The sequence below is a fragment of the Myotis nattereri genome (assembly GCF_964212035.1).
Source record: "Myotis nattereri genome assembly, chromosome: 3".
Lineage (NCBI taxonomy): Eukaryota > Metazoa > Chordata > Mammalia > Chiroptera > Vespertilionidae > Myotis > Myotis nattereri.
Window position 1 is genome coordinate 28,840,860 of NC_138077.1, and position 25,838 is coordinate 28,866,697.

General features: G+C 39.5%; 1 protein-coding gene across 1 annotated transcript in view; it reads right to left on the reverse strand.

The window, feature by feature from the left end:
• Positions 1-5,966: 5,966 nt before the first annotated feature.
• The window catches only part of WDR49 (WD repeat domain 49), a gene marked incomplete at both ends in the record, with an annotated part of 111,060 nt that continues 91,188 nt past the window's right edge, over positions 5,967-25,838 (reverse strand). Inside the window, 6 exons of the mRNA XM_081085958.1 lie at positions 5,967-6,142; positions 7,133-7,279; positions 9,871-9,980; positions 17,669-17,850; positions 22,673-22,870; positions 23,791-23,978. Of these exons, the coding sequence (XP_080942084.1) occupies positions 5,967-6,142; positions 7,133-7,279; positions 9,871-9,980; positions 17,669-17,850; positions 22,673-22,870; positions 23,791-23,978 (1,001 nt within the window). The remainder of the gene's footprint in view (positions 6,143-7,132; positions 7,280-9,870; positions 9,981-17,668; positions 17,851-22,672; positions 22,871-23,790; positions 23,979-25,838) is intronic.

Below are 25,838 nucleotides of genomic sequence, written 5' to 3' on the forward strand. Positions count from 1 at the left end.
CTTTTAACTTTGTCCCAAGAATGCTCAATTGGATTGAGATCTGGTGATTGTGGGGGTCACCTAAGTAAGGTAAAGTCTCCCTCATGTTCTTGAAACCACTCCTGCACAATACGAGCACCGTGGCACGGCGCACTGTCTTGTTGCGAGAAGCCATCTCGATTGGGATATGCCATCAACATGATAGGATGAACTTGATCGCAACGATACTTAGGTATGTTGTGCTATTCAGACGTTGTTCCACATGAACTAAAGGGCCCAAATCATGCCAGAAAAACATGCCCCAAACCATAACACTGCAACCAGCTTGAAGGGTTGTACTCATGCATGTGGGGTACATGCTTTCATGCTGTTTCTGCCAAATTCTCTGTCATCTGCATGATGCAACTGGAAATGTGATTCATCGGACCACATGACTCTTTTCTAGTGCTCGACTGTCCAATCCTTGTGTTCCTGTGCTTGGGTAACTGTCATGGTAAACAACCTGCTTCCCTATTTATAATGGTCTGGCCCTCTAGCAACTTCATCACAAAATTATAGCTAATTTGCCTACAAACATCAGGTGGTCATAATAATCTGGCCACTCAGACTAGAGGCCCGGTGCATGAAATGCATGCATGGGGCAGGGTGTCCATAAACCTAGCCTGCACCCTCTCTAATCTGGGACATCTTGGAAGATGTCTGACTGCTGGTTTAGGCCCAATCGTTTAGGACCACTGGCTCCTAAACGCTCGCCTGACTGCTTGCCTGATTTCCCCTAATCACTTCTGCCTGCCAGCCTGATCACCCCCAACTGCCCTCCCCTGCTGGCCTGATCTCCCCCAACTGCCCTCCCCTTCCAGCCTGATGGCTCCCAACTGACCTCCCCTGGTGGCCTGCTCGCCCCCAACTTCCCTCCCCTGCTGGCCTGATCGCCCACAACTGCCCTCCCCTGCCAGCCATCTTGTGGTGGCCATGTTGTGACAACATGAGGGTGGCCATCTTGTGGCAGCCACCTTGTGACAACATCATGTGACACCACCTAGGCTTTTAATATATAGGATTACACACAGCATGTTATAATTTTCTTCCATCCTCTAGACCAGCAGTTCTCAACCTGTGGGTCGCGATCCCTTTGGGGGTCGAATGACCCTTTCACAGGAGTTGCCTAAGACCATCGGAAAGCACATATATAATTACATATTGTTTTTGTGATTAATCACTATGGTTTAATTATGTTCAATTTGTAACAATGAAATTGGGGGTCACCACAATAGGAGGAACTGTATTAAAGGGAAGGGTTGCGGCATTAGGAAGGTTGAGAACCACTGCTCTAGACCTTTATTGATAAATCACACACCAGCACCTCAAACTCAACACATTCCAGACTCAACTGTGCTGTTGGGTGTCAAATTCAGTGAATGTGTCACCATCAGAAGTCAGCCATTGCAGTCAAGTTGCAGTCATTTGGACTTCTGCCCTACTTACATTATTTTCTTGATATTGTCTTTATTTCTTCCCCTCCCCTCCTTTGAACTTCTACTCTTTCTAAGTCCCAGCTCAGATGTTACCTCCATTCTGAATTCATTCCTATGCCCCAGCCAGTTAATCTGGCTTCTTTCATGGTACTTAGAACTTCATCTGTGGTGTCACATATCATGCATTCTGTCCCTCCTCAAGTGTGTGAAATGAAATGTTAGATTTAAAAATATGAACTATTTTCACTTGCAGAAAAGGCAAAGAAAGAAAAGCTGAAGAAAATTTAACAAGCAAAAGAAAAAAAAACACACCTTTTCAAAACTGTGTGGAAAGTACAAGAAATTTTTTGGAGGAGAACCAAGATGGCGGCATAGGTTAAAGCCGGAGTTTGCTGCCTTGAACAACTACTTCAAAAGTGAAACTAAAAGACAGAATGGACATCACCCAGAACCACAGGAATGCTGGCTGAGTGGAAGTCCTACAACTAGGAGGAAAGAGAAACGCATACGAACACTCAGAAAAGGCGCAGTGCTGAATCAAATTCTGAGGTGCGGAGTGCACGGAGCGGGCTGGCGGCGGAGGGCGCGGTTGGCGTTTTCAATCGGGAGGGAGTTGCAGACTCTGAGCTCCAGATACGGGCGAGTCTTTAGGGACCCAGACTCAAACGGGAGAAGCGGGACTGTCTGGCTTTGGTCAGAGTGAGTGCAGCTTTCTCTCCGAGGTTTGCAGCAGTTGCTGGGACTCAGAGAGGCAGAGCCCCTGGGGACAGGACTGAGAGCTGCCATAACTGCTCTCTCCGGCCCACCCTGTTGATCCTGTGTGACCCGCCCCGCCCACGCCCTGCACAGAGGCATTTGCCGGATAGCCTCAGGCAAAGGCTAGATTAGCACCTCCCTAGAGGACAGAAGTTCTCTCACTGCAGACACAGCTGATTCTCACAGCCACTTGGCCTGGAGGTCAAACCCTCCCTTGTATTAGCTACAACAATCAAGGCTTAACTACAAGACTGCGCACAAAGACCACTAGGGGGTGCACCAAGAAAGCATAACAAAATGCGGAGACAAACAAACAGGAAAAAATTGTCAATGGAAGATATAGAGTTCAGAACCACACTTTTAAGGTCTCTCAAGAACTGTTTAGAAGCCGCCGATAAACTTAATGAGATCTACAAGAAAACTAATGAGACCCTCGATGTTATGATGGGGAACCAACTAGAAATTAAGCATACACGGACTGAAATAATGAATATTATACAGACTCCCAACAGCAGACCAGAGGAGCACAAGAATCAAGTCAATGATTTGAAATGCGAGGAAGCAAAAAACACCCAACCGGAGGGGCGGAATGAAAAAAGAATCCAAAAATGCAAGGATAGTGTAAGGAGCCTCTGGGACAGCTTCAAGCATACCAACATCAGAATTATAGGGGTGCCAGAAGATGAGAGAGAGCAAGATATTGAAAACCTATTTGAAGAAATAATGACAGAAAACTTCCCCCACCTGGTGAAAGAAATGGACTTACAGGTCCAAGAAGCATGGAGAACCCAAACAAAAGGAATCCAAAGAGGACCACACCAAGACACATCATAATTAAAATGCCAAGAGCAAAAGACAAAGAGAGAATCTTAAAAGCAGCAAGAGAAAGAAACTCAGTTACCTACAAGGGAATACCCATACGACTGTCGGCTGATTTCTCAACAGAAACTTTGCAGGCCAGAAGGGAGTGGCAAGAAATATTCAAAGTGATGAATACCAAGAACCTACAACCAAGATTACTTTATCCAGCAAAGCTATCATTCAGAATTGAAGGTCAGATAAAGAGCTTCACAGATAAGGAAAAGCTAAAGGAGTTCATCACCACCAAACCAGGATTATATGAAATGCTGAAAGGTATCCTTTAAGAGGAGGAAGAGGAAGAAAAAGGTAAAGATACAAATTATGAACAACAAATATGCATCTATCAACAAGTGAATCTAAGAATCAAGTGAATAAATAATCTGATGAACAGAATGAACTGGTGATTATAATAGAATCAGGGACATAGAAAGGGAATGGACTGACTATTCTTGGGGGGGAAAGGAATGTGGGAGATGCGGGAAGAGACTGGACAAAAATCGTGCAAAGGCTATGGATGAGGACAGTGGGTGGGGAGTGAGGGCGGAGGGTGGGGCGGGAACTGGGAGGAGGGGAGTTATGGGGGGAAAAAAGAGGAACAAATGTAATAATCTGAACAATAAAGATTTAATTAAAAAAAAATTTAAAAAAAGAAATTTTTTAACTAAAGGACTTGTATGCACATACGCATAACCCATGGACACAGACAAGAGTGTGATGAAGGTCTGGGGCAGGGGTGTGCTAGAAGGGTTCAATGGAGGAAAAAAGGAGACATATGTAATACATCCAATAATAAAAGTTTAAAAAGAAAATTCCCCCTAATGTTACCTAGATGATGTCTATTTCTGTTTTAATTCTTAAGCTGCCACTCCTGAAACACAGAAGACATTGCTAATCTAATCTCTAAATAATTTATTTCTAATTGAGAACTACCAGGAACCTCACTGTAAGTTTAACACGGAACAAATAAAAGGCAGATTATTTTTCAAAAAAAAAATCACAAGAAATTTTTAAATGGACAAATTCAGAAAAAATAAATCTCTTTGAAAATGTATTAGTGTCTTTTAGGTACTGTAGTTATTTATATCCAGCCATCCACCCCACCTCTCCACATTCTCCCTGCCCATTAGGAGACTTCATCTGTGTATGAAGGAGAATACACAAGGCTCCTCACATAAACAGGCTTTCCCAGGGCTGAGGAGAGGTGTTGCTGCACTGACCATCCAGCTCTCTCAGTTCCTGCTTTCCAGCTTCTGAATGCTGTGTCACCCATTTCTCTTGCCTCAGTTTCATCCTGGTTTCCTCCCATGGGCGTGTTCTATGTCTCAACTGTTGTACACTTTGTCTAGGCTCTCTGGAGCTTTTCTAACTGTCTGTTCCCCATACTCTTCTGTCTGTGACTCAGGAGGACGAGATAATTACCCCCCATATTTATTCTTAAAGATGAATCACCCTGCGGAAGAAAAATGAGATGATACCTTGAAAGCCCTGTCAGTTGCACTAAAGGTTATTTCGATCCCTAATGCTTATGGATTCATGTTTTTAAAAGAAACGAGCAGAAGCCATGGATGATCCTCATGAGAGCAAACAAATAATTGTTAATTTAGGAAAGAGAAACTCTGAGAAAAGGCATAGGAAGTGATAATAATTAGACTGGAAACTCTGGCAATGAGGAATGACAACTGCACCTTGCTTACAAGTGAAATAAAATAAAAAAAAGAAAAAAAAAAAAGGCCCAGCTGGCTTGGCTCAGTGGTTGAGTTTTGACCTATGAAACAGGAGGTCAAGGTTCAATTCCCAGTCAGGCACATGCCCAGGTTGTGGGCTCCACCCCCAGGGTGGGACTTGTAGGAAGCAGCCTATCAATGATTTTCATCATTGACATTTCTATCTCTCTCTCCCTCTCCCTTCCTCTCTGAAATAAAAAAAATATTAAAAATAAATGTCACATATGAAAACATGCTCAAAGTCACTAATGATCTGAGAGATGCAAATCAAAACAATGAGATACATCTCACACCTGTCAAAATGACTATCATCAACAAATCAACAAACAACAAGTGCTGGTGAGGATGTGGAGAAAAAGGAACCCTCCTGCACTGCTGGTGGGAGTTCAGACTGGTGCAGCCACTGTGGAAGACAGTATGGAGTTTCCTAAAAAAACTAAAAATGGAACTCCCATTTGACCCAGTAATCCCACTCCTAGGACTATATCCCAAGAAACCAGAAACACCAATCTGAAAGGATATATGCACCCCTATGTTCACAGCAGCACAATTTACAATAGCTAAGATTTGGAAACAACCTAAGTGCCCATCAGCAGATGAGTGGATTAGAAAACTGTGGTACATCTACACAATGGAATACTACGCTGCTATAAAAAAGAAGGAACATTTAACATTTGCAACAACATGGATAGAACTGGAGAACATTATGCTAAGCGAAATAAGCCAGTCAGAAAAAGATAAATATAACATGATCTCACTCATATGTGGGATATAATGATCAACATAACCTGATAAACAAGAATAGATCGATCTAGAGACAAATGGTGGTGCTGGGGCGGGGGGGTTAGAGAAAAACCAAAGGACTTGTATGAATGCATATTAGTATAACCAATGGACACAGACACTGGGGCAGTGGGGACTTGCCTGGGCTGGGAATGGCTGGGTATCAGGGGTCAATTGGTGAAAAAAGGAGACATATGTAAAACTTTAGACAATAAAAAAAAAATTTAAAAAAAATGTCGACTAGCTGTTGTCCCTTTCCATAGGGAACCAAGCAAAGACAAGAGGCCTGAACTTCCTCAAGCGCGGACATGAAGAAATGCCTCCCTCCTACAGGGTTATTATTTCTCAAGGAGGATGCCAGAACTCTATCTCCGAGAATTGGAAAAGTTTAGAAACCACAGATCTCAGGATGGTTGGAGTGTAGTTCTGATCTTTTGATTGTTACGAGCTGAAACTTGCACTTTTCATTAATTATTTTAAATGAGTTCCCTGTGGTGTCCATATGCTTTCTGACTGCCTCACTGAGAATCAGGTTCTGCTGTCTGCGCTCCCGCAGGGCCTCTCCTTACGGGGAACATTTTTGCACAGATATTATTCTTCAAAGTCTTAGAAGGCTATAACAGTCTGAAAAACAGAGCATTCTTTTACACATCTTGTTTCCAAATCTGAGTGAGCATTCGCTTATATTTCCTAAGTTCAGCTTTCTTGTCTACTCATCAGTTTAGCCTAACACTGCAGCTAGAAGTCTCTAAGACAATACATTTTTCAGTAGCCTCTATTTGTTCTTTGGATTCGACATATGAGTGAGATCACGTGATACTTGTCTTTCTCTGACTGGCTTATTTCACTTAGCATTATACCCTCTACGTCTCGATTATATGTGGAATCTGAAGAACAAAATAAATTGATGATAACAAAATAGATCCAGAGGCATAGAAACATGGGACAAGACTACAGAATCTCAGAGGGAAGATGGGTGGGAAGAGATTAACCAAAGAATTTATATGCATATATGCATAACCGATGGGCACAGACAATAGTGAGGGGAAGACCTGGGGTGGGGGGTAGGGGCGGGCTAGAAGGGGTCAATGGGAAAAAAGGGGACATCTGTAATACTTTCAACATTAAAGATAAATTTAAAAATTTAATAGTCTTTTATTTGTAGTGTTTTACATGAAAGGAAGAAAACCAGAGGGGCAGAGACTCTGCTCTAAGGCAGCCATATGATTGTCTCTTTCTCGGGTATGTTTGAAAATTAAGATTATGTGGCGGGAAGACTTCCCATCCATAGCAATTCATAATACATCTTCATGGCATTCTGACTTGTGAAAAGTGACAAAATAAAAATATTCTTTTAATGTATCCCAGCGTGTTGGCTGTCCCTTCCGAGAGCACTGATCAGCAGCTGAGCTATAAATCTTACCAGTCAAACCACACCTCATTTCACTGCAACCCAGAAGGCAAACACGTGAGGCTTTCATTTCTACTTTACTTTTCTAATCGATTGAGTTTCAGAGGGAGGGATGCGGAAGTGGACAATGGCTGTGGACTTACTCTCAGAGAGCGATGGGGGCTCTGGAGTTTGGGGACACGCCTCCTCTGGCTCTTCCCTAAAGTATTTTTCAGGGTCCTGAAGAAAAGCAGGTTTATTCACTTCTGGTAGCTCTTTCAGGACTCCGATGCTTAATGACCTAAATACGCCTTCACAACAGCAGGTGTTGGGGGGAAGATAGAAATAAAAGTCCAATATTTAATTCCTCAGAAGGAGCCAGCATATTTCCAAGTTAATTTTTTTTAAATTTAACCTTCCTGTTACTCAGCTGGTTCAGCTGCAGTCATCAGCAAACCCTATAAGCACAGCTGTTTACAATAAATCCATCGTCCTTTCATGCAAAGGAATCAAAAGCAACCCAAAGCTCCCCATTCATTTATTTTTTATTTTCTACTCTTTTGCTATTTTCCCTTGGAAATTAGTATTCTGAAGTTTTAGAAAAGCTTCAGTTTCCCTTTTATCTATAAGAAAATTGTAGTCTTTGTGACAGGAAATCTGTTTTTTAAGCATTTAGTTTAACAACATCTCTAAATGTTTGAATTTGCAGGTACTTTCTCATTTTCCTAACATGTAAACCAGAGCTGCGTTGTTGTATATATCATGCATACATTGAGATGATGGAAAGGAAACCTCTTTTGATCACACACCCATAAAAGCATAGTCTTGGACGATGAGAACATTTTCTCTTTGCTTCATAGGATAAATGGACAATAGATTGGGAGCCTTCAAACCTTAATTCAGGATGTGATTTGATGTTTGATAGTTAACTCTGCAAAGATGGGAACTTCTCTTTGGTCATTGTGATGGCTCAGGATCTAGGAAAAGTAAACTGATACAGACTCAGCACCTGCTATGGGACAGGTCCTGTGCTGTCAGTGGTTCTCAAACTTTGCCAGGCTTCAGACTCACTTGGAGGAATTGTTAAAGCATGAGCTAACGACTACACACCACTTTGTTTCTTATTTAGCAGGGTAGGGTGGGAACTTACATTTCTAAGTTCCAGGTGGTGTTGATGCCATTAGGCTAGAGAACAACGTTTGAGAAGCAGTGTGTTATGTCAAACCAAAGGAGAAATCTCCATAACCTGTAAAATGCCATTATGCCCTGCTGACAGATAAGGACATAGAGGTGGGGCTCAAAATGTTTTAATAACTTGCCTGAATTTACATAGCTGGTAAACATAGACCTGGGGCTTAAGTTCAAGTATCTTTCACTTCAAAGGTCACTCCAAAGGTTGTGCTCCAAGGTATAATAATAACAATAATAACATCTATACTAATAAAAGGGTAATATGCTAATTAGACCGGGTCGACTGGACATATTCGGGATGTCCGACTTCCTTCCCGACAAAGACATGGTGGCAGGGGCTGAGGCAGAGGCAGTTAGGGGTGATCAGGCCAACAGGGGAGCAAGTAGTTAGGGGCGATCAGGCCAGTGGGGGAGCAAGCAGTTAGGGGTGAGATCAGACAGGTGGTGGGGAGCAAGGGGTTAGGGGGCAATCAGGCTGGCAAGGGAGGGCAGTTGGGGGTGATCAGGCCAGCAGGGGAGGGCAGTTGGGGGTGATCAGGTCAGCAGAGGAGGGCAGTTGGGAGCAATCAGGCAGGCAAGCAGGCAAGCGGTTAGGAGCCAGCGTTCCCGGGTTGTGAGAGGGACATTCGACTGCCTATTTAAACTAGCAGTCGGACATCCCCCAAAGGGTCCCAGATTGGAGAGGGTGCAGGCCAGGCTGAGGGACACTCCTCCCATCCTCCATGCATGAATTTCATGCATTGGGCCTCTAGTTGCTAATAAAATTGCATTGAGTTTCTATAATATGTCAGGCACTATTCTAAGTGCTTTACATGTAATATCTCTTGTAATCCTGACAAAAATCCTATGGAGTAGATCAGTTTATAAATGTGCATTGAATATTAACAAATAAGGATGTACCTTTTGACAGCAAAATTTCAACTCAAATTCTAAAATTAAAATATCTGTTCTCTGAAAGTTCAGCTTTCCCATGGACATAGTTGAAAAAAGATTCATAGTATGTGAAATAGTCTCATCATATGATGGAACCTCAGGACTGATTCTCCCTATGCTTTTTTAAAAATTGAATTTATTGGGATAAGAATGGTTAATAAAACTGTACAGGCTTCAGCTATATACAATTCTACAATGCGTCATCTGAACTGTATTGTGTGTTTATCACTCCAAGTCAAGTCTCCTTCCACCACCATTTATTCCCCATTTACCTTCTTCCACATCCCCCAACCCCTTTCCCTCTGGCAGTCACCACACAGTTAAATAATACACTTGATTATAATAATGATTCCGTTGTTTCAATTACTTTTTTATAATTATGTTTCTAGTCAGCCAATAACTAAATGAATGCATCATTCTGGGTGGCTATGGGCTTCCTAAGAGCAAAATTTGTTTTTATTCATTTTCATCTCTAAACACTTTGGGGAAAGAATTAACATTCTGTGCCAATGCTATTTGGGGAACTATAGTGGGCAGGTTACATGTGCCTTCGGGCTTAGACCTTACATGTCCGTCGCTTGTACATTGTGCAGCCTTGGACAAGTCACTTAATGTCTCTGAGCCTCACTTTCTCCTTCATTAAGTGGGGGTCTCAGGACCTTCCTTTCAAGTTTATTAAGGAACACCAATACTCCTGGCACACACAGTAGCTATTTGTTATTCATAGCAATCAGTAAAACAATAACACTGTAAATATATATCAGTGGTAATTACTTACTGGATGATTTTTGTAGAACTTCACTGCTGTAAAGGTTATGTGTTTTTTTCTTATATATATTTCTTTCCTTATATTTTGTAGCTAAATTTATAACTTCTGATGATCCGACACTGGGAGAGAATAATTCATGGTGAAATAAAATTAACCACAAAGGATGAACAGACACTCTCTGGCTATAAATACTGTATATCTGTTACTTTGACTAAAAGAAAACAAACAAACAAACAAAAAACCCCTCTATCCTGTGGACCGAAATAGTGACATTTGTTTATACCAAACAAGCCAAATCTTTGAATAAAATGCCTGCTGGCCATGTGATAATATAAAATGGTAAGAGCTAGAGAGGCTGAGAGGCTAAAGAAAAGCTCCTGTACTCATAACAAGTGGTAGGTCAGAGAAAAAGCTCTGCAGAAGAAAATTTTACAGAAACACACACAATGTACCAATTATGCGGGGTAATCAGTGAGATGTGTCAAAAACTCTTTTATCTGATGTCAGGCTGTATCTTCACTTATGATGTACAAAATTCAGAAAAATTCAGCATTTTTGAGGATTCGCATATGAATCTATAAGACAATTTTAGGTTAGCTTGAATCCAATAAAAATAGTTTTATCAATAAAACATAGAGTGAAATCATTATATAGTTGTGTATAATTCCAGTCAGAAAATGAGAAATGATCTCAAACATTTCACACTCACTGTCATAGACCTCAGCCTTAATGACTACACATTTCATTGCCAAAAGTCTGACTCCTTAGCTTATTCTGGACTATGGCAGTTTATCAGACTTTCCTTGTTTTTCATGTCTTTGGAAGTTTCGATGAATACTTGTCAGACTTTTGTAGAATGTCCCTTAATTTGGATTTGCCTGACGTTTTTCTTATGGTTAGATGGGAATTATGGGTTGTTGGGAGGAAGTCAACAGAGATGAATCCATTTTCTCACCACATCTTATCAAGGGGACACGCTGTCAACCTGACTCACTGCTTTGGATGTTAATCTCCTCACCTGGCCAAGGTTGTGTTGGCCAAGTTTCTGCACTTTCTTTTAAAAGTTATATTTTCCCTTCCTTTCTATACACTTCTCTCTGGAAGCAAATTTCTAAGTACAGCCCACATGTAAAGGGGGATGAGGAGGGGAACTCTACTCCCTTGATTGGGGTAGTATCTACATGAACTTTTTGGAATTATAGATTTTCCTTTTCTTTAGGAAATCTTTGCCTTCCAAAAGATGGAGGTCAGGTGGCAGTTTTTCCCCAGATCACACTGGAATGGCTTCCCTCACAACATGGATCTCCTATGAAGAGGGACATATCGTTTAACCACTATCTGGGCTTTGAAGACATGGACAACGGTACATTAGAGTCATTTGAAGATGGTAGGAGAATCTGTAACAGTGAGAAGTTGGTGTCAGATACAAGAAGGACAGAGTATGGTGCTGTTAGGCCTTATAGTTATTAAGTTGAGAATTTTTTTTCCAGAAAAGTATTGTTGAAATAAATTGAGGTATAAAAGATTGAGGCAAGCTTAGAAGTAGTGGGGGTTTATCTTTGGACTAGTTAATACCAGGCCTTGATTTCCCCCCAAACATCCTGAACTGTTTCCTGCTTTTAGACCACTCGCTTTCTCACCCAGTGGTATTCAAATCAAACATCTTTTGTATAAAACAAAAGACTTTGACTATCTCTACTAAAGAGTTTAAGCCACAGAGGGAGAGAAGTGGGCAGAGGGTACGAGCGAATCTCCTGGAAACTGCAACAGATTTCACTACTTAGATGACAGCCTAGGAAATGGAGCTGTATTGACAATGCTCCTAAGCGAAGAGCAGTTCTGTGAACAACCAGACCATAGATTTAACTTCATATTCAGAGGCCAGCCTAGTGCTTCTTTTCCAAAGACATCTGATATTTGAGAGAATGGTTACTGTGAAAATGTGCAGGAAACTAGAAAGAGGTGAATATTCCTAAAAGTCCAATATTCCTAATGGATGAAGACAAAAAAGCAGAAAAATGCAATAAAGAGTTTTGAGTTCAAAACTTTTGCAAACATGTCTTACGTGGTGGTGCAAGAAAGTGGGCCTACTACGGGCTCTGGTAGTCTTGCCATCAATTTTATGAGAAGGAAAGGCTCTAAATGATCAGCCATCCCTCGGTCTTGGATGTAAAGGGAAGAATGATGTGTGGCAAATCCCCCCCTGCCATATTATGTCTAGAGTAGTGCCTTATACATAGCAGGTACTTGGCGAAATATTTGATCACTTGACTAAGAAACCAATAACTTTTCAACATGATGCTTTTTGGACAGACAGTATGGAGTGGTGGCATAGAGTACTGACTCTGGAGCCAGAATGCCTTTTGTAGGATCCCTGGTTCACCTCTTGCTGGCTGATTGACAGTGGGTGAATCATTTAACCTCCGTGTACTTGCTTCCCTAGTCGTGAAACAGGGGTCATAACTGTAGCTATCTCTAAGGATTACAGTGACAATTAAATGAGCTAAACACATAAAGACCTAGAACAGTGCCTGGATTATTCTAAGAGGTTAATAAGTATTGGCTACTATCACATTAAGTAAAAAAAGACAGTTCTTTCTACTCAAAGCAGAGAATTCAAATACTCCCTACAGCCAGTTCTAAGACTCCTAGGAACCAGCAGAATGATGAGACAAAAAATAAGGACATACAGCATTTACAGAGATAATAATTTGCTGTACAAGTATTTTTAAGACAAATTTCAAAAATTGAGTAGACTTTCATTTGCTTTCATTTGTCATGCATGTATGTATGATAGTTCTTGCCACAGATTGTTGGTGAAAGGAGACTGTCAGTCCTCCCAGTGTTTTATGTCACATAAGACCTGATTTAAAATTAGATTTTATTGCTTTGTGTATTTTTTCCCTTATAGTTGGCCATAAATTTTCCAATTTAATTTCTCACATAAGATTTACTGGCAGAATAATTAAGTAATCAATAGCATATAAAGAATATTAAATATCAGTTCCCTCATCACTGTACTATAGAATTTAGAACATCATAATTATTTCACATGTCTAAAAACCATTAATTTTAATTATGCCTTCTGCCTATATAAACTTACTGAGAAATAAATGGAAATTTCTGTTTCATTTCTATCTGGTTTTTAAATCCTGGCTTCTTATAATTAACCCCATACCCATAAGTAACTTTTTAATGATAGCCAAAGGAAAATTGATAGATAAAAGCAGGCAGAAAAGACTCGCTCTTCATTGTTCTAATATAAGAATGAAGATCAATGAAAGAGACCTTACAAATGGACATATTTGACTTTCGCATCAGAGCCATTCTGTAATAATAAAAACATAATATGCTCATTAGACCAGACATCCTTCCAGATGTCCTTCCAGACGACCTTCCGGATGAAGCCCTGGCTGTGAGGGTCGAGGCAACCCACCGCGGCTGTGAGGGCTGAGCCCCTTGCATGAATTTCATGCATCAGGCCTCTAGTTCTATAATAAAGAGTGATTCAATAACAGAGATGGCGACTGTGAGATGGTGAGCACATCCCATAGCAATTATTCAAGAGGAGGCTGGGGATATGCTTTTCTTAAGGCTGTCACAGGAGTTAGCTTCATAGACTTCTACTATCTCAACTTTGCTATTGAATTATTGAAGGTTAATACGCATGTGAAAAAAATGTTCACTTCTACAAACAATTAAAATATGCAATTTAAAACAATAATGAAAGATCATGGCAACAGTTTTAAGACAATGAAAACAGTCAGTGTTGCTTCAGAAGGCAGCCATTCTCATATACGCTGGAGAGAGAGCCCATGTGGAGGGGCAGCATTTTAGTAAGATGACCCAAGGGCCTCTAACACTTTTCACTCAGCAGCTCCACCTCAAAGAATTTATTCTAATGTTGAATTCAGCTCATTGCTCTCACAATTGCAAATGAAGGTATTTAAAGAAATGTTTTCCCAGTTAAAATGTGTAAACAGTCTACATGTTTGAAAAGAAGAGAATGATTAAAAAGCCACATGACACATTTCTAGGGAGTCATTAATGAATATTGGTGCCTGTGGACACTCATATTAAAAATACAGGAATAAACTTGCTGTATATTTTTGAGTGGTAACACAGGTTATAAATTATGTATACTAAATCATCATTTTTATACACTGCACATTTATTTATTAGCATAAGTATGCCCAGAACAAGCCAGGAGAGTGAAAATTCCTAAGTCTTAGCAATGGCTTGCTATAGGTGATTTCTCTTTATCTTCTTCTCCTTGCTTATTTGTACTTGCAAATTTTCCCTAATGAACATGTATTATTTTTATATTAAAAATATCCTACGGTTATATTTTCTAAATTATTTTGTGTGTATTTTCTAGATTAATTTTGTGTGAGTTCAGAAACCAAATATTGCCATAAACTAAGAAAAATGCATGTCCACTGTAGTTTTTGCTGCCTATTTTATACTTTAATTTATCTCTTCCTCTTTTTTTTTTTCATTTTCTAATGGTAATTTTTGTAGAACCTAAGAGAGGGCAAAATCTATTTCTCTGTATCAATTGTTAACTTAGCATTAGGACTTCCTTATTCTCTGAAATTCTATATTCATCTTCATTTCCCCAGGGTTTAAATGAAAAATGACATTTAAACACCTACCTACTTCTCAGACATAATATTATAAAATACCTTCAGCACTTTGGGAAACTGGTATGCATGTATAAACCAGAAGAAAACCTATGCCAAGGTTTTTATCCTGGGGGAAAAATCTTAGGTGTTAAAATGAGAACACAGTTTTAAATTTTTAAATTGTTTTCTTCATTTTGCCTGCTCCTCCCATTTTTTATTGGCTTTTTCTTTTTGCTTCTCCATCTTTCTTGCTGTTTAACTCCTCCGTTAAGCATACCCCTGCCTGCATACACATATACAGAAAGTGCGTTCCCCCTTTCAGCTCTTTAAATTCCTTTACATATTTTTTTTTTTTCATATTTTTGCATATGGACAAGAACTGGTAAGATTCTCTCCTTGGATTTAATCTGATTAGGAAAACAGCACATTCTTCAGAATAATCTTTTCTTAGGGAGAAAATAATCTGTAATCTCTTCAATATTGGACAGAGGCCATGAAAAACATTTTACAGCTGACCATGACATTGCACCTGTATGTTTTCCACACAAACCTCCTGGAGAGGTAAGAAGTGACCTGATAGTCACTTCTGAGGATACATTTTTCTACCTTTTTCTCTCAATCTGTTTAATAATTCTTTTTTTTTTAATATATTTTATTGATTTTTTACAGAGAGGAAGGGAGAGAGACAGAGAGTCAGAAACATCGATGAGAGGGAAACATCGATCAGCTGCCTCCTGCACATCTCCTACTGGGGATGTGCCCGCAACCCAGGCACATGCCCTTGACCGGAATCGAACCTGGGACCTTTCAGTCCGCAGGCCGACGCTCCATCCGCTGAGCCAAACCGGTTTCGGCAATAATTCTTAAATGACATTATCCTATACTATTTCATGACTGCAAAGTCTTAAAATCATTTCAATCCCGTCTTCTAACTTAGATAAAGGCATACATTTCAAAGATCACAGGTATTTTTCGGTGCATTGTCATTTGACAAGATATAGTACAATAGAGATAACTTTGCTTCTTGCTGCTGGAAATTTCTCCCAAGGCCTACAGAAACTTACATCCAAGATGAGAAATATCACTCTGCTGTACACCTATCTAATCTGGCAGAATACAAAGCTCTAGGTTTAAGACAAATCTGTGAATTTAGAAACCTATGTATCAGCACTAATTTTCATAACACAAAGTGTCATGCAACAATAGTAAATGTAACAAGTTGAGATAGAAGTCAAGAAAGAAGTAAGTAGTTCAAGTTGCTATCTTTTAATTCTAGGGAAAGGCTTATTTAAAAAATAATAATAATAGTCTGTCACAAGAAAGGGAAAATTAATCTATTGGCTGAAATACTCTTAAACAGGAATCTATAACAATTGCCTTTATTCTTTTAGGGGTGTGACAGGAAGAGAAACAATGATCTGTCTGTGTGATCCTGGGTAACTTTATTTCCTGATCTATAACATTGCGTTGAATAGCTGGGTGGGGACATTTTGTCATATTGAAAGTCTTTCCATTCCCAGAATTCTATTAGTGTACAGGATTGGTCAAGCTATATTTCTCAATTGAAAAGATCATTCTGCTTGAAAGTAAAATGCCACTTGACATTTCAGCACGCTATAATTCAAGGAAATAGAAGAACAAATACCAAAATGTAATTTAGTGCAACAGAAACTTTTAAAGGGACTTTTTCTCCCCTTCTATTTCTCAGCAGAGGTCCAAAAGGTCTGAAAGCAAAATTATTAATTAAGAAGTAAAACCTGTGCCCATATTCCTGAAGTAGCTCCAAAACCAACCTGGTGAAATCCAGGCCAACCACATTCCTAGGCTATAAACAGACCCAATATGCAATGCCTAAGAGAGGAGAGGAGGCGTTGGTGTTCACTGAGGCCCACTCCACAGAGAGAGTGGAGGGAAGCTTCCCCTTCACTTCTAGCCTGCATTCACACAGATCAAAGAGTTTAATGTGTGCTGTCTGCAGAAATCACGAGAGGGACACAGGCTCATTAATGCCTGCAAAAGTCTACAGGCAAAAAGCTATGGCTGGAGCTACCCAGGTGAGTAAGGTTAGAGGAGACAACCAAGGAGCAGTTGGTGTGGCAAGGATGAGTGAGCTTTCTATTGGCCAAGCAGAAGTTAACCCTAAAGGAGTTGTGCGAGAGGGAAGGCCTGACAAAGCAGGTATACTGCAACAGGAAAACACTGTGATGTGTATTTCTCAAGGTAACCCCAACTGGGGGCAGGGAGGTGTAGAGCCACAGGAGACTGGCCAAAGATGCACTGATTTGTAAATGTGCAATGCTGAGGTCTCTGAGTGGGGTCCTCAAAGAACCCACAAGGGTACCCCCTTAATTATGGACTTAAATTAATAATAAAGTCTCAATATTGATTCATCAGTTCTAACAAATGGACCACATTAATGCAAGACACTGGGTGGGGTAAGGTGGGGTATGTAGAAATTCTGTACTTTGTGTGCAATTGTTCTACAATCCTATATGTGTATGGTAAAAAAAAAAAATTATATTAAAGAAAATACAATGAATAAAAGCATCCTTTCAAAAAATAATAGTTGTTTGGTGTGAACAATAAAATTAAAAGAGCATGGGTTAGCAAGACTATAGGAAACAAAAGAAATAACTGAAGCTGCCTGGCATGAGGGAGAAAGAGGAATGTGATAATGGGATCTAGCAGAGTGGTGCAAAGAGAAGAAAAGGCTGAACAGCATGAAGGAAAGGCCAAAAGCATTCAAAGGAGAGTCATGTCTAATAATCAAAGTTGATCTCTTACAAGTTCTGTCATATAAGCTTCTGTGAAAGTTACCAAAACCAGGAGTAAAATCTGACATACATTCTGAGACAGATGCATACATGCATACACACACACATTGTTTTTTAGGAAAGAGGCAAGTATCCACATTGAGACTGTTGATAGAGCAGAAGCAAAGGACTAGAAGACACTGAATAGAAATCAAGAATTCAATGGAGGCAAGAAATCAGAACCACATATAACCCTGAGGACATACATTCTCCCCGTGCCACATACAAACTTATCAATCCCCCCAATTTTAGAAAAATCTCAAGGTCATCATTGGACATTGCACAGAGTACAGGAGGAGTTTGGGCCAACCTTACCTATGTCTTATCTAGACGCCAGTTGACATCTTGGTAACACTTAAAATTACTTACTTGCATGTTGGCTCATCTTTGTCTTTTTTATCAAGTAGAGAATGTTCTGCTGGGTCTAAGCATGATTCCTCATTAGAAAGTGAAGCAGTTTCCCTTATACTTTCTTCTTGAATCTCACTTTCCATTAAATTATTATCCTTCTTAGGGGAAGAAAAACAGCTTTCAATTTGCCAATGCTTTGCCTATAAAAACAAAGAGGTTTATTTTTTTATGATTTTTTCCTTGAACATTCATATGCTACACTATGAATTAAAGTTGGGGACACACATAATAAAAGAATAAGACAACAGTGGGGAAAAAAAAAGAAATGAAAACCCAATGAAAGGTTAAGAAGCATAAAAAAAATAAAATAAAAAAATTAAAAGAATAAGACATGGTTTCTGTTCTCCAGAAACTTATAGTCTTATACGGGAGGGTAAGACACATACATGTAACTTTAATAAAGGTAGAAAGTGAGTCATAGAAACAGAAATTCCCTGAAAAGATAATAATGAAGTACAAAAAATTGACACTTTTTCTTTAAAATCCTGAATAGTAAGATGAATATTTACTAAAAAGAAAAACAAAGAAAGTTTTTGTTGAATAATTGTCAGAGTTAATTTTTGATACAGCTACTTTCTTTTCATCTTATTTCTTAAAATATGAGGATCCCTCATCCCAAAATATCCTATCTAATAATAGACAAACATGGTAATTAACCATACCTCCGACACACTTCCCATTGGCTAATCAGGGTGATATACAAATTAACTGCCAACCAAGATGGTGACCGGCAGCCACGCAGCTGAAGTGAACATGAGGCTTGGTTGCCCTGACAATGGAGGAAGCCAAGGTTCCCCGCCTGTCGCGGCCCGGCTCTGAGCCTGAAAGTAACCGCTCCAAAATGCAACTATGTTTCAATTATAGAAGCTAAACAGACCACAGAAACCTGCTTTCAGCCAGCCGGCCTCAGAGCTGGAGCCGCAACAAAGTTTCAATTACAGAAGGTAAATAAATCCCAGAATAAAAAAAAGAAAAGAAAAGAAGGAGAGACTGGGAGCTTCAGTTGAAGGCTTGGCCTGCCTGAAAACAGCCCTCAGCCCCTCATCCAGACTGGCCAGGCACCCCTGTGGGGACAACCACCCTAAAGAGGGTGTGGCCAGCCTGAAAACAGCCCTCAGCCCCTCATCCAGGCTGGCCAGGCACCCCAGTGGGGACCCTCACCATGATCTGGGACACCCTTCAGGGCAAACCAGCCGACCCCCACCTGTTCACCAGGCTTCTATCCTATATAGTAAAAGGGCAATATGCAAACTGACCCTAACAGCAGAAAGACTGAGAATGACTGGTCACTATGACACACTCTGACCACCAGGGGGCAGACGCTCAATGCAGGAGCTGCCCTCTGGTGGTCAGGGTGCTCTCACATGGGAGGAGCTCTGCTCAGCCACAAGCCAGGCTGATGGCTGCCAGTACAACGGTGGTGGTGGGAGCCTCTCCTGCCTCCTCAGCAGCACTAAGGATGTCCTACTGCAGCTTAGGTCTGCTCCCCGCTGGCAAATGGACATCCCCTGAGGGCTGCTGGGCCGCCAGAGGGATGTCTGAATGCCAGCTTAGGCCCAATCCCCTGGGGAGCAGGCCTCAACCAGCAGACGGTCATCCCCCGAGGGGTCCCAGACTGTGGGAGGGCACAGGCCAGGCTGAGGGCCCCCCACCCCCAAGTGTACAAATTTTTGTGCACTGGGCCTCTAGTCTATAATAAAAAAAAGTGTAATATGCTAATTAGACCAGACGCCCTTCCAAAGACCTTCCAGATGAAGCTGGGGCTGCAAGGGCCGAGGCAAGCTTTCCTCTGTGAGGGAAGCCTGGGTCCGGGTGCCAGAGGGAAGCCAGTGCCAGCAGCCAGGGGAAGGAAGGCCTACTCTTGCACAAATTTTGTGCATTGGGCCTCTATTATATTATATAATAGTTTTCACAGATCTTGACTATAATTCTCAATATGTATCCATATACCCAAATGACAATACCAATGACAACTTATTTTATATTTTAAATATAGAATCCGTTTCCTTGTCTTCTATCAGTTCACATTGTATACACAGGAATGCATCAGAGAACATAGCCAGAGTGATAGAAAAGTGACATCAGGCATCCCTAGGATGTCTGAGTGACCTGCAAACTGATAACCTTGTCAAAAGGGCATGCAAAGTGAAATGCTGACAAAGGCCAGGAGGATAATGACAATGAATGAACCGAGGCTCATCTAAGATGATCAGCGGCAAATGAGATTTGGCCTTACTGGATTAGAGAGAATCCATTTTACAGTTTCTCTCAGGAAATGACATGTTCTTTTTCAAGAGAAGCAAGAAATCTGGATCTTATATGAAATCTTTTTATTTTTAAATGAGGGCAACTAAATCAAATTTTAAACACTGGGTGAAGAGGAACAAAGTCACTGGCCCCCAGATGAGGAGGAGAAGTGCCAATAAAATAATGCTACCCAATCCAACTGTGGTGAGTGCTAAAGGAAAGGCACTGAAGGACTGCACACAGTGTCTAATTTCTTTTTATACCACAATCACCTGACAGTTTCCTGGGATAAATGTATCTCTATGGTTAAATCATCTCCACTCCCATTTCTCCAGCTCTATAAATAGACATACAAAACCACTTACTTTTACAAATCTAACTTGAAAAGCAATCTCCAATCAATAACTATGTTGTAAAAGTGATTCACAGTGATTAAAAACACTTCTTTCATGAAATATGTAGAATCACATTGCATTAAATTTTAAACACTTTAATCAGACTGCATGTGATTTGAAAATTAAGTTTTAACATGGGAAATTAAAAGATATTAATGCTTTCCTCCTGTTTTATAACTGCTAACCCAGAATTGATTCAACTAAAAGACAAATGTGTCATTCAAATGTAGGGCAAAAAGGCATTATGCTTTCCAAATCAAGTTTGTTCAGTAAAAATTGTTCTGATCCTAGTTATATTTACTAAATGGCTCTCCTTATCTACATGTTTTGGTCTAACTCCCCTATCTTACTTAAAAGGGTGTCTCTTTTTTACACACTTGAAGGACATTCACTGTTACTATTCTCCAATATCTGCTATTTTTCTGTTTCCATCCTCCCTCCCTTCCTTCCCCTTTTCCTGCATTAGGGACTACCAACACCCTTATTCAAGACAGTTTGATTTTTTTAAAAGATCTTAACAACATCTTTAACAGCTCAAGCAGAAGGGACTAGAAAACACAGCTGTCCCTGCTTTGCCAGACTTGACTTTATAAAACTACACCGACTCTTTTTCTGTCTTCAACAGCAGGAAAACAACAAAACACAATTTTCATGCAGGGTTTTGGGGGCTGATGTCCTTCAAAATACAAAAGACTTTACAAAACAACTAAGGAAAAATATCAAGGCATAAAAAATGAACAGTTTACTAGCACATACTTCTAAAATAAAATTTAGGTACAGACTTTGTTTGGTGGGCACAGTTTACGGCACCCACACATAGAACAGTCTTATTCTTGCTTCAACCCCATCTGGGAGACCTATATTCCAGATGTCACCTGCTTGATGATGCTTTGATTACCTGTCATTCTAACCGCACCTCATCTCATGTGAACCTATGTGGCCTGTCCGTACAGCAATGTTGGCATTGCATTAACTTCTCAACTGCCCAAAACAGCTTTCCACATCATGTGTGTTCAGAATGCCAGCGCGCCCCACCCTGTCTCACTCACTACACACCTACGACACTCGTTTGATTCCCACTCAGATGCTGTTCTCCCTGAGAAAGTCCAGCACCTGCCTCATTTGCAGAGCGGGAGAGACGGTGCAACTCTGGAGCGTTACACTGAGACGCCCGGGGTACCTGGCCAACCGTGGGTCCACCTCCCCAGATTAATTTCTGACTTACCCTCACCCTTCACGCCCTGAAAGGTTGTACAGAATTCTTTCCACACAGGTTGACATCATCAAGCTGACTTCACGCATAGAGCAACAACAGACTTTGTCTTCCAACACAAAGAGAACTGCTTTGTACTCTCACGGCATGAGAATGGCACCTGAGGTGGCCGCATGGAACCAGGCCAACCAGCCAGACAGAAATGAAAGTATCTCTGTAACCTCACACCACCACGTTCGAATAGTCCTAGTTGAAACAGATCAAACCAAGACTTTGTTCCCCAGAGCGCAAAAGGAACAGGAGCAGAGGTGCCATAAAAACAAACAGAATAAAGAACTGAAAGGTGAGAAGATGAATAGTTCCTTTCATCCATTCCCCTACTTTGGTATTTTCCCCTCTACACAGGAGAGCTTGCTTTCATGGGAGCACAGGGTTAAAAGCATGAACTCTTATAGAAGCCAGCTTGAGTTAAAAGCAAAACTCTACTATTTATTCTCTTCTGTGAGCTCTGTACCTTTGTTTTCTCACCTATAAAATAGTACTAATGAAAGTTCTTCCATAATGGCTGGGCAATTGTGAAGATTACATTAGATTATTCATATAGAGACCTAGAACAGTGTCCCAGGAATACAGGAAAAACTCAACAAATGTTAGCTATTATTATTTTCACAAGAGTAAACCAGATGATGAAGAGCAAGGTTTGTTTTTTCTAAAATGTTCTATTTGATTATTACCTTGATTGTTTCTTGACAGTCAGAGTCATCTGTTTCATATTACATGCTAATATTCTCCATATTGTATTTTACTCAATTTTGAAATGGAAAGAATCCGCTTATTTTAGAGGAGAATTTTTTTTTCTCAAAAACCCTGGAATACGTTTAGCTGCACAGAGCATCTTTCCCTGTCTCTGGTGTCCTCCACTTGATGGAACTGCCATGGTTAATGGTAAACAGGACGAGAGATGCCTAGAGCTACAGCTCCAGAATGGAAGTCAGTTCTTTCATGACTAATGAACATCAACAGCTGATGAGATTCAAATGGAAATCAGCCCAAGTTCATACTAAATGTCAAGTAAATACTAGAATAATAAACAAGCAATATTTCTACCTGACCGAAGATGTAGACAGGTGCGCCGCAGACATCAGTAACACAAACGCTGCAGTCTGCGGAGCAGGAGATAATCAGCGAACTGCCACCCGGCGCGCACATCTCTAAGGAACGTATCTGGTCTTCATGAGGTTGGAACGACCTTATCAGAGTTGGGCCCTGTGTGATTCTGCTCTTACTAGAATGGAGGCAGTACTCCTGAATGAAAAGAAATGCCAGAATTCTAAAGAGTCCAAATGTGAAATTATCACAGTGACATAATACTTTTTTAAAAAGTCTGATACAGGAGTGAAAAGTAGGTCCATTTGGGAACAATAATCTGTGATCCAAATGCAAAAGAATAGTTCATGATAACAGAGGTTAGAAAAATGACACTAACACTCAAAAAAAGGTTTCTACCTGATCTAACTAACTTGAAAAATTGAAAGAAAGGAAGGATGGGGAGCGGGAAGATGAAAAGAAAACGATGAAAAGTCAGTTATTTGATACAGGGGAACTTCATCACATATAGGTACTCACATATCATATAACTTTATAATATTATTAGAAAATTGAGGAGGTAATCGGTGACACAAAAATCCCACATTAATTCAGGATGACAATAATGTTAGGAGAAGGACCAGTACTCCATTTAAATTATGTTTAAAGTCTTGCTTAAAAGAAGGTATATCCAAATTATCTATGCTCAAATGATGTTGCAGTATCTTACTGACAATATTGCTTTTCTAAATTGGTTGATTGACTTGAGTGTATTTTAAGAGAAGATTTTTAATACTAAGGAAAGTCTGGTTTTCTCTATAAATTATTTAAGAGAAGTCTCTGCTCAATGCATGTAAATGTTTCCTTTAAAATACTCAGACTGTCAGGGGGATCACCTTGTAAGTTATATAAATAGTCTAACCACTATGCTATACATCTAAAACTAATATAATATTGATTGTCAGTGGCTATTTAAAAAAAGTTTTTAAAATTAAAAATAATTGCTGTAAAAATAAGTGAAATACTCAGAATGAATAGTTCTTCTTTTATCTAGGAAACAGACAAGACTGGATTCATAGTTATCTGCAACAAAAAGCAGTCAAAAATAATAAAGTGGATGTAGACTGTTTTCAAATCACCTCTATATTCCATATTTTCAAACATCCATCAAGATCTCCTGTGGCGAGGTATCGATTCAGTTTATCAGTAGCCATAATAATAGATCCAACTCCACTATGAGCCAAAAATTCAGCCAGAAGTTGTTTCTTAAATGTATCCCAGAGTCTGACATACCCAGATCCTCCACATGACACCAAGTTAGCACCTCCTGACAGAAAAGAATCACCTAGTTAGGAAGCAGTGACAATGATTACAGAAACAACTTCAGTGGCTTGCCCTGTGAAAGCATGGCATGTTGTAGAGGTGGGTAGCCCTGAGATCAATTCCCAGCACTTTAATTCTCTCAAATATAAAATTGAGATAACCCTATGATAACCTCACTGGGTTATGTTGAATATTAAATGAAATAAGATATATAAGATGCTCCATTAAATTTAGTTTCCTTTCCTTCATTCATTATTTTGATATTATTGGGGTTTTTAAAATTTAGACAGAATTAATTTATTCCTTCAAATAAACTTATAAGACATTAATTGCAACTTGATGATAATATGATTACATAAAACCCAACTTTCATAATAACGTATTGGACACAAATACCAAAGAAGTAAAGCTCCTTATACAGAGATCTGGCTGCATATATTTAGCAATAGCAGCATGATCATTGATTTCTCTGTATAGTAGCATGCTTAGAATACTACTTATGAGCTTATTTTTACATTTTTAATCAAGAATTTATTGTACACTCTTATGAGACACTTTTTTGGTTCATAGGCCTAGAACTAACCTTTCATCTTCCATTTGTATATGCTTTGTAGAAGCACTTTATCTAAATTATTCTTCTGTGGCAAAGTTTCTATTATTATTTGATAAATCTGTAGATGACTTTCAATTTGCTTCACCAATGTACTGCCGATTAACAATCATATCTGCTTAAAGTAGAAATAATAGCATGTAGCTGCTTCAGTGGAAACAATTTAGGAACACTGATAACATTAAGAAGAATTAGTCTGGAGAGCAATTTCAGGATAATAGTTCATATTGTGAGTATAAGTGAGTTCCAGAAAATAGAAAGTTTTAGAATATGTTTCAAAATCTACTCTAAATATTCCACAGTGCTTCTAAAGCTTTATGGGATTATAACTGTCAATTTTAATGTTGAAAAATTTTATATGAAAATCACGCAGATTTTCTACTTATAAATTGAATATGAAAAAATGAATAGAGAAAGCATAGTGCAGTCCAGGCAATGTGGCTCAGTGGTTGAGAGTTGACCTATGAACCAGAGGTCATGGTTTGATTCCTGGTCAGGGTTTGATTGTGGGCCCAGTGTGGGGCGTAAAGGAGGCAGCCAATGGATGATTCTCTCATCATGGATGTTTGTATTTCTCACTCTCCCTTCCTCTCTGAAATATATATATATATATTTTTTAAAAAAAGAAAGCATGGTTCAGATATGTTGTTTTAAACATATAACACATATATGTCTAGATTCCTAATGTTAAGAAAAAGCACTTTTAACATATATATATGTTAATATATATATATATATATATATATATATATATATAGCAGCTACATGCTATTATTTCTACTTTAAGCAGATATGATTGTTAATCGGCAGTACATTGGTGAAGCAAATTGAAAGTCATCTACAGATTTATCAAATAATAATAGAAACTTTGCCACAGAAGAATAATTTAGATAAAGTGCTTCTACAAAGCATATACAAATGGAAGATGAAAGGTTAGTTCTAGGCCAATTTTAGAGAAAAAGTAAAAAATATGTATTATTCTCAAAAGATTTTTATTTTGGGTAAACATGGGCTGAATTAGCACTAAGATAACATAGCCATTGAACATGGAGGAGAAATTAAGAAAATGTATATTTCATCTGTATTCTATTAAATAACTACAGTAAATCATGTGGCAGCACCAGTGTTGGCATGCCTCTCAGCAGAAGCTCTAACCAGGACCTGATGCACAGCTGGTAAAGATACCCAAAGTGTAAGTTCCTGTCCCAATTATTAAGACAAAAAGTAGGCAGTTATTTTAAATTTTGCTATTGC